This window comes from Chaetura pelagica, unplaced genomic scaffold (assembly GCF_000747805.2).
Source record: "Chaetura pelagica isolate M959 unplaced genomic scaffold, ChaPel_1.0 scaffold158, whole genome shotgun sequence".
In the NCBI taxonomy this organism is placed as follows: domain Eukaryota; kingdom Metazoa; phylum Chordata; class Aves; order Apodiformes; family Apodidae; genus Chaetura; species Chaetura pelagica.
In genome coordinates, this window is record NW_009954182.1 from 417,463 (window position 1) to 427,678 (window position 10,216).

Consider the following 10,216-nt stretch of genomic DNA (forward strand, 5'->3'; position numbering starts at 1 on the left):
TCTGAAGAGTTGTGTGGTGATAGTTGTGGGTATGACAATTTGAAGTTAGAAACCCAAGTTCCATTTCCCATATTATTTAATTTTTACTTTCAAAAACTCTAGTAAACAAACCTGTTCTCATCTGCTTGGCAGTCATGGGATGACTGTCAGATACTGAGTGTGTAACCTTAATTACAGTATTTATATATTAACTTGTGAGCACCACTGGAAGATCATTCATTGTGTTCCTTTTAGGTCTATTTGTGAAAGTAGATGTATCAAGTATGTCATTCCTTGGTTGAGGAGGAAAGCTGGATGGGTCTCTCCTGCTCACCTCTGCCTTTCTCTACTTGTCATTGGAGTTGCATTAGTGTCTTAAATACTTCAACTCCCTTTTCTTTAAAGTATTTTTGAAGTTTTTTGAGTTTGTATTCAGACTTGCCAGATAGAACATTTTTTCCAGGCATCAATTTACTCATTAAAAGCAGAGGGGGGGTCCACCACATCCCACCGTGCCAAGTTCTGCTCTTCTCTGAAAGAAGCAGTTTCTCACGTGGTCAAAACATATTGCAAGGAAAAGCCTTGCTCCAGTTAGTGATGGCTCGGATCTCTTTGGCTGCACTTTCTGATCCCGAGTGGCTGTAGTGTAGCAGCATGGGACAGATTGCTGTGAATAGTTCACTGAAATATAAGAGAAGCTTAGATCCTTCTGCTACCACTTAATTCATTTTTTCGCTGCCCTTCATGGTGAAGTGCTGGGACTAGAGGAAATACGGAGTGGGAATAACTGCATAGGTTACATTATTATGCGTACAAACCATTTTATTTTAACTTTCTGTTTAATAGGTAGAATTTCATTGCCCTAACTAAAGTTTAGTTCTTAGAAAGAATGGTTATTTTAAAGTGATATAAAACCATATTCAAACAGCTTTTTTTTTTTTTTTTTTTTCTAATCAGTATAATAACTGCCTGTTGGGTTTATCACAATATCCCTGACTTTAACTATTTGCAGCTCAACAGAAGAACTGTTCCTCAGCAGAAATGTTATCTTCAAAGCCAAGGCAGATGGGCTTGAAATAAACAAAATTAAAGTAAATAGCAGTCCAGCCTAATGCTCATAGTGGGTAGCTTTCCGAAATTGTATCTGCTGTATCTAGTTCAAGAGAGTCTGACCAAGCTAGACTTTGCCTTTTAGGATATTTTTAACAGGATTTAGTGCAAGAAAGTGTATGTAGCTTGCTGGGGCTTTTATTGGCATAGTGATCTTGTGCAGAACCGAAGGCAGGCAACTGGACTGTGTGATGAATGGATGTGTGATCCATTCCTCTGCTTTGATGCCTTCTGTTTCGAAGTTTAGATAAACATGTCTACAAATTGAGCAAGCAAAATAAAACAATGTGCAAAACACCTGTTCTTGATATTCTATACTATTGGTGTTCTGTGCAAGTTGGAATTAGTCCAGGATGGCTGTTCAAAACAAGCCTAGAGTAAATAAAAAATGCTGTTTAATTGATATATTACCAATTAATTTTCATCAGGTAAATAATGAAAAACACCCCCCAAAGGGAAAAAAGTGTGTGGTATTTTGCTGGTTTCCAGCAAATAACACTTGACTAATTTTTCTGAACTTTTCTTTCATTGCTGCAACTCATTTGATGACTTGTTGAACACTCAGTTAGTTTTTGTACTGGTTTTCTCATTCACAAGCTCAGTGGCCCACAGCAGTACTCTCACTGCCAGAATCTACTTTTTGGAACTCCCTCTCACAAAAAAAAAGACAGATGGAAAAAGTGACCAAAGTCCAGCTGCCCTCAAACCTGTCACTGATAACTTCTCCTCTGAGGTTAGCAATCATCAGTCCCTTTTAGGAAGCTGTGGCTATGTGTTGGAAGGGAGCAGGGCTGATGGGAACAGATCTGATGGGAACAGGGCTGATGGGAGCAGGACTCATGGGGAGCAGGGATGATGGGGAATAGGGCTGCCAGTGGTGGCTGTTCCCTGCCTGGTAGATGCCCTGGCACTCAGGCATAGTTCACTTCTGATGTGGTGCACATGTAGGAATTCGGACTCTGGACCCGGAGATATCAAAGATCTGCTTTGATCTCTTGTGATCACTTACAATAATGTTCCGTAATATAAACGGTGTGATAAGGTTATCTCAAACACAGTTGCATTGATTTATATATAAGTTAAGAATATAGTTTGGAGATTTGCACATACACACACTCATCCCAATCCATGTTATTTATCCCCTGTTTCTAAAAATCACCTTTGCTCAAGAGGAGCAGCTTGCTACCTAAGATAATGCACAAAGTTGGCTGCAGCACAGCAGAGCCGAGGTGCAGGGGCTTTTTTGGAACCCAAGCCCTGGGCAGTGGGTGAGCACATACCTCCTGCAGAGCAAGAAGATGGCTCTCAGCACCCAGGGGTGCCTGGGTCTGGCAGATTGCTGCCCTGGGCTGTGTGCCTGCCCCAGCGGATTAGCCATGTTGGAGGGTGCTGTGAGGGAAATGAGCGCAGCTGGATCCTCCTCCCCGGGGCTTCATCGCTGCAGCTCCAAGCAGCTTCACTCAGGCAGATCCTTCCCTGCCTTTGTGCTCCCAGAGGGGATGGCAGGGAGAGGGTTTGCCTTGCTCATGGCCCAAGTGCTTTCTGTGTCTGGCCACAGGAAGTCCTGTGGCAGTTGTGGGGCCCCCAACATGAGAAGGACGTGGAGCTGTTTGAGCCAGTCCAGAGGAGGCCACAAAGATGATCAGGAGGCTGGAGCAGCTCTGCTCTAGTGACAGGCTGGGAGAGTTGGGGTGTTCAGCCTGGAGAGGAGAAGGCTCCAGGGAGACCTTAGAGCACCTTCCAGTGCCTGAAGGGGCTCCAGGAAAGCTGGGGAGGGACTTGGGACAAGGGCAGGGAGGGATGAGATAAGGGGTAAACTGAAAGAGGAGAGATTGAGATATTAGGAAGAAATGATTCATTGTGAAGGTGGTGAGGCACTGGCCGAAGTTGCCAAGAGAAGCTGTGGCTGCCCCATCCCTGGCAGTGTTGAAGGGCAGGCTGGATGGGGCTTGGAGCAACCTGGGCTGGTGGGAGGTGTCCCTGCCCATGGCAAGGGCTTGGAACTGTGTGATCTTTAAGGTCCCTTCCAACTCAAGCCATTTGATGACTCTGTAATTCAGGTTGAAAGGCTGTGGAGCTCTGTGTATGTGTGTATATATATATATATATATCTATATATCTCACAGTGACTTACGTCCTCTCTTTTGCCAAAGTGAAACATAAATAAGATAGTAACATTTTGGTTTCATTTACTGTGGCTGCCACTGAAAAGGGGCATCCTGCTGCCTCACTTGTGTGCTCTGCCTGTTCCCTGTCCTGGCTCCCCTCGGCACAGGGCTGTGTGAGACCAGAGCTGATCCCGCTTAAAGCAGCTTAGCAAAAGGGTTTGCTTGGGTGTACTGCTTTCTTTTTCCTTAGAATAAGGTCTGATCCCAGACTGCTCTTCAGCCACATGAGCACTTTGGTGGCTTGAGTGGCTTGTTGAAGGAAGGGACAAGCAAGATCTCTTCATTCAGCAGCAGCTTAAACTGTTTGTGGTGTAGGAGGCCTTTGCTGGAGAGAGACCTCATCACTCAGGGCTGCTGGGGTTAAGTACATTCCTTTCACCCAGAAATGGATCCTGCTTCATGTTCTGCCTGCTTCTATGTAACAACAGCCATGAGCACTAGGTCTTTGCCAGATGTCTTCTGTCCTAGCTGCCATTTCTGGAGGTGTGGAGTGATCCCTAGAAGAAAGTGTGAAGCCACTTACTGCTCATTTGGTTTGGTTTGTTCACTTCCAGGTGCTACAAGACACATTACTCATTTGGGAAGAGAGTTTTCTTCACTAGTGTAACCAAGTGATATGACTGGGAATCTTTTTGCTTATCTAAGTATTTAGATCTTTCTCAAAAACAAAATTAAAGAACTGCATGGGAAAAAAAAGGCATGGAATGGGAAGTTATTGTGGTATGGATCAAAGTGAAATCTCTTTCCATACTGAAGAGTTTAGTTTGTGATTTTTCTAAGAAATTACACAAAGAAACAGTGTCAAAAAACAAAAATAAAGAACAAGAGACTTGGACAGGATCTGTTAGTATCAATTTCGACTATCCTTTCTGTTAGCCGTTGTATTCTATGCTCCTATTCATAATCTGAGTGCCACAGTTTCTCTAAAGTATTGATTTTTCTCCATTAGTTCTACAAAAAGTAAAAAGGAAGTAAGCTTCTCTATTTAAAATAAAACCAATTAAAACTGGTAGAGGAAAAACTGGAATGGTGACAGTAGCACTTTGTATTGTTTACTTTCTTGTCTGTGGTGTGAACAGGGTAATTTCAAAAAGAACCTGAATTATTGAAGATACTTACTGTAAATTCAGTTGATCTGCAGTTAAGTAAGTAAAGTAGCTTTGATTAGGGGAGGCAGCTTTGGAACATTCCCAAATCCTCCATGAAATTTTACCCTGGCGTTTGTGATACACCTGACATGTGTACACCTTTACCTGACCTCAAATAAGGGAGAATAAATCCTTTGTGTTTTCGTGGTTAATAAGAAATGATTGCAGGTCAGAGCATCCCCATGCTCTGCACGTGGTGCTGCCCTGCCATCTGGCTGCACGTGTTCTGAGTTTAAGTAGGTCTGGCAGGAGCCAGGAGGTGGAACAGCAGTTGTTTTTAGGACACCAGGAAGTTGTTTCTGTTAACTTGTTTAGTCACTGAGCATGGGGACAGTTCTGTGATGTGAAGGTGCCTGAGTGCTCCAGACAGGATGAGAGAACAGGAAGGCATAGAGAGAGGGAGCCGGGAAAGCAGCATCCACTGAGATTTACAGCAAAACTGTGGAGGCAGGAATAGGTTGTATCTCAGCACAGAAATTGTTGTATTTAATTTAATTGTGTTTAATAATTAAAATGTTTTTCAGCATTTCTTCTAATTTTTTGTAATCCACTTAGATTCTACTCCATGTGCAGTAGTGCACACGTGTGTATGGAAGAGGCAGCTCTGCTTGGATAGCAGAGAAAGCACCTACTTGCTTTTGGTGCAGTTGAGATGGATCTTGTCCCAAGAGGTTAGGGCTTCTTAGTATACCAGCTCTGAGATGAGAAGGTGAAAGAAGAGCAATCAAATGTGTAGGTCAGAGTTTGTGAGCAGGGGTCAAAGAGATGGGGAAGCCTTGGAGAACACATGCCTTATTTTTTGCTCAGTAAATTGCAAAAATGTGTCAGGTTGTGAAAATAGTCTCCAAAATTTCTTATTCATCATTTTAAAACCCTGACAAATAGCAGCTCTTTTGTATAGTATACTGGATATGTGTTCTATGCCACTAGGTTACTTAGCATCCAAAATAAAAAATATTTTATACATTTTCATCAAACTTCTTTTTTGGAAGATGCAGTTGAAATAATAAACTTGCTTTGTGAATTTGGCAATAAACAGTAATACATGTAGATACACTGAGGTGTGCAGTCTTGTCCTGATTTTTTTGGTGTTTGTTATATGTATGCTCTAAATTAAAACAGGTTAGATTGAATCACACTGTTTACTGACCTAGTAGACCACACTTGATCGTTCAAAGTGTCCTTAAAGTCATGATGCACGTCTGATTGATACATTAGCTTCTGTAGTCAGTATGGTACAAGTAAATGGGACAAAAATGTGCCATGTGTGTAATAGAGTCTGTTTGTATCTTGAAGCTTAAAACTAAATCCCTTGTTTATGAAATCTTTCCATATATGAATTTTGCCTTGTACTTGGAAGATGGCAACATGAGTTTAGAAAGCATGTGTGTGGAATATATAACTAATGTTCTTTGATAGCCTAAATGATAAGCCCCAAAAAAAGTACATAAAGCTATGAACACCTTTTTTTGACAGGCTTTGAAGACTGGTGAGGAACAGACGATTTGAATCGTTGAAGCATCAGAATAGTAATACCCATGGAAGAGCCACAAGACTTACCTGAACAACCAGTAAGTACATTTTAAAAGGCTAGAAATGAACATATCAAACAAATTGGTGATCTCAAAAATTCAGGGTGAAGTTTTTAATTAATAATGGAAACAATAAAGCTTATACTTAGTATATTTATCGAGAGATGTGCTGTTAGTACAATGTGGTGTTCATATAATTGACTGCAATCATACAGGCAACAGTAATAAAAGGAATAGTTATGTATGCTTAAACTATAAAGCTTCTATGCAAAAATTGTGCCTAATAATTACTTGTTATATTTGGAAAACCAGACCATTTCAAGCCTGTTCTGGAGAAACTAAAATTGACTATTGTAATGACAGAATCAGGGTGGTGGTTATTGCAGTGTATCTAGTATTTCTTTCTTCTTGTGCTCAAGATCTTGAAAAGGTCCCATGATCCATCATCTCTACAGGTGGGAAGCATTTAAAAAAATTCTTAATTTAACAGTGTGTATAGTAGGGAAACATATCTTGAGTTAAAAATTGCTGTCCAGACATCTTAGATGTTTTCAGTACTGTCTGTATTATCAATAACTTACAATGTCACAGAAGTTTTGAGTAGGGCTGTTATTAATACAGTATGATATGAAGTTAAATTTGTATAATTCAAACATAATAGCACAGGAATTCAGCAAAAAAGTTTGTATTAATGCTACATTCCCAAATTAAACCTGATGCAAACTTAATCAGAAAATGCCAAGTTTCCTTGAAAATAAAGCTTATTTTAATTTTGGAGACCTTTTCAAATGCAAATGAAGAAAGAGGAAAATGCTGAGGGCAACGTGGTGATGTGCCCATAGAAAAGATGTTGATATTTTTTTAAGGTGATAATTTTATGTTTTTCAGCTAACTACTTAGAAAACACTTTTTTTTGTCATTTATGGCATTTTATGACTCAAGAACAAAGTTGAATGAAATGGACATGTATATTTATAATTTTATCAAAACATTCCTTGACACAATGTGCAAATTATGTATACATAATAGGCACAAAAATTGAAAATAATCATCAAATTATTTGAACTCTAGATTTTGTAGGATTTAAAAATTAATTAAATGCAGATATTAAAAAAGGAAATAACTCTAACTACATCCTTATATAATGAAAACAGTCTTGAAATAGTTTTATTCTTCAGGGCATGAGAGGCAGGGTACAGCTAAGTTCCAGTACATAAAAGCATTCTCTGCTTTTAGCAGGGAGAAGCAGGTATTAGAAAGGGCTCCAGAAAGACCCAGTGTTGCCAAAAGGGTAGAAAAAAAAACAAGGCTCACATGCTCAGGCTGGAGATTCTTGTTAATTGAAACTGGCAAAGAATTTGCAACAAAATTCTGTGTTCTGCTCTGTGTGCAGCCCAGCAGCAGCCTGGCCACAGTCCTCAGCTCCAGCATAGAGTCAGAACCATAGAATCATGAAGGTTGGAAAAGACCTTCAAGATCATCAAGTCCAACCACCCACCCTACAACCCACAACCACTAAACCATCTCCTTAAACACCACGTCTACCCCTTTTTTGAACACCTTCAGGGATGGTGCCTCCATCACCTCCCTGGGCAGCCTGTTCCAAGGCCTCACCGCTCTTTCTGGAAAGAAATGTTTCCTAATATCCAGCCTGAACCTTCCTTGGTGCAACTTGACCCCATTTCCTCTTGTCCTGTCGCTGGTCACCAGGGAGAAGAGCCCAACACCCACCTCCATACAACCTCCTCTCAGGAAGTTGTAGGGAGCAATGAGGTCTCCCCTCAACCTCCTCCTCTCCAAGCTGCTGGCTGGCTCTGCCTGCAGTGGTTCCCCTGCTTCTGCTTGGCCTTAGGGAAGGAGTCTGGGGCTATTGGGCTGACAGGTGGATTCAGATGCAGAGCAGCTGTTAGGGAGACATTGGGAGGGAAACTTTGTTTCTGCCTTGATTTTTTTTTCTGTAAATACAACCAAATTCCAGTGCTAGTAGATCTGGAGCAGAAACAGTTTCCCAGCACTGAAAATAATTTGCATTTCCGGTTGTAGAAATGTGTAATTTGGGAGCAAGAATCAGCTAGAATGTGTCACTTGACTTTTTTTTTTTTTTTTTTTTTTAAATCATTGTAAGCCCAGAACTGACAATGAAATAAAAGATGGAAGTAGGATCAGGGATGCACCTTATGAAACATGTAATTTATTGTAGTGTAGCAGAGTGAGATCATGTCTGAAGTTGCTAAAGCTGAAGTTGAAACTTGAATCACTGAAGTACACTACATCTTTTTCCCTGTTTTCATGGATTTCTTTTCTTTTTCCTTTTTAAATTATTTTTAAAAATAATAGATTCATTCTTCATAAAAAGACTCTTCAGACTGTGATCCTGTCACTTGAGAGGGGATAGAGGAACCCCTCAGTGTCTCTCCTGAGATTTTCAGGGAGGGTGTATGTGCTGAAAGGAGCCATTTAAGAAGGTTTCAGCAGCCTTTTCTAAGGCTCATACATCGCTTTCCCATGTTCCAGAGTCATTTAAAGAGAGTATGAAACTCTCTCCAGATATTTATTGATCTTTTATATTAAATTAGCTGTTGGCTTAAAGGAAAACTCACACAAAATATTGTCCTCCGTGCAATACTAAGGGCACATTTCTGGCAGAAAGGGAAGATCTCCCATCAGAGAACAAGGACAAAGCATGATGGCCTTTCAGTGCAGGTACTCATCAAGGCAGAAGTTCTGTTCCAGGTACTGAAGTCAGCAGAGCAGCAGGGCAGTGGTTTGAGCTCAAGTCCTGACTGGTGAGAGGTTTTAGGAACATCTGGTCCATTCTTGTTGGGGTGAAAACATCAGTAAAACTTGTGTATTCTTGCAAAACCTCACTTTGAGAGGTTTTGGGGTTTAGGTTTGGTTGTTTGGGGTTTTTTGGGTTGTTGGGGGTTTTTGTGGGTTTTTTTTGTTTTGTTTTTTTTTTGTAAGTGAGCTGATTTCTGCCTCCCATATTAAAAAAAAACAACTAGCGAATTGAAGAAGACAGATCTTACCAAGTACCTGACTGGAAACAGCAGCATTCCTTCTGTGAAATTCAGGCTGGCAACTCTACAATTTTTGTCTGAAGCAGCTTGGTACCTTTTTTCTAATGTGTTTTTTTTCTGTCTCCTTTCCTTAAGAGCTGTTTGGACAGTTTGGCACCCTGAGCTATCTGGTGTGGTACTGGTGGCTGAGGTCCTTGCTCAGCAACTGGTGGCAGGGTCTAAGGAAGAGCTGGAGCTGCTGCAGGGCAGAGGGGTGCCAGCAGGAGTCGTGGGGCACCATGGATGGGCAGCAGCCATGCTCTGATAACTCGGTGCCCAAGGGAGCTGGGGGAACAGTACTCTGATTTTGCTTTCCATTAGTATTGCAATTAACATTATCTTTAGATGGGGAAGACTGTTGCAGCTCCTTTAGGCCCTGCACCTTGTGGCAGTGGGGGCCAGAAGTAGCATGTGTTCCCAGACAGGCAAGAAAAGGGCTCTGGAGAAGTCTGAACCTTTGGGGCTGAAGAACCACAACAGCAGTTAATGTCAATGTTACTAACTCTTCACTCAGGTTGAAGTGCCAGCAGATGTGAGGCTGTTGATACCTAAGCCATTGTACTGCCATGCTCCTTTGTCATTGCCTTTGCCTTTTCTGTCTGTGGAATGAGTGCCAGTGAAGTTTGTGTTGTTCTGCTGTGCCAGAGGGAGTAGCTGGCAACACTAGTACAGAGATGAGAGCAGACTAAGATCTAAAATATGGGTGACTTCATGCAAGAGAGAAGATTGTCCTTTCAACTTTCTCCTTTCCATCCTTAATCTTTACTTACTTCTTTCCCCTTGCTGCTGCCTTCAGCCTTTCTCCTTTTTTGTACTTCTGCCTCCCATCTCCCCCTACCCAACAGGAACTTAACTGTGCTTTATTAATTTATTTTTTTAAAAAGTTTGATTTCTCATGCTGAAATTGCATTTTCCTGGCATTTTAATTTGTACTCACATGAGAGAAAAACTTGAGTAATACAGTGAGGTGTTTATGCCAGCAGCTTTCATGTGTGGCAGCAGTATTGCCCTGACTGCTGTACCCAAGTAGAGAATTGGGTCTGTGATCCCTGCAACCTAGTACCCAGCACAAACCTTCCCAGTCCCTGTTCGCAGAAGATGTGCTGAACAGCAGCCTGCAGGGACCAGGATCAACAGGGAGTGCACTAAGTTTGGCATCAACGTGCTCCAGAAGCATGGAAGGGTGTAAAACTTCCTGATAGAGGGAGTAAGTAGGGAAA

General features: G+C 41.4%; 1 protein-coding gene across 2 annotated transcripts in view; it reads left to right on the forward strand.

The window, feature by feature from the left end:
* Positions 1 to 5,943: 5,943 nt before the first annotated feature.
* Positions 5,944 to 10,216, forward strand: part of EYA3 (EYA transcriptional coactivator and phosphatase 3) — a 32,346-nt gene continuing 28,073 nt past the window's right edge. For both annotated transcript variants that reach the window (XM_010002903.1, XM_010002904.1), the window contains exon 1: positions 5,944 to 5,976. In XM_010002903.1, the coding sequence (XP_010001205.1) occupies positions 5,944 to 5,976 (33 nt within the window). The remainder of the gene's footprint in view (positions 5,977 to 10,216) is intronic.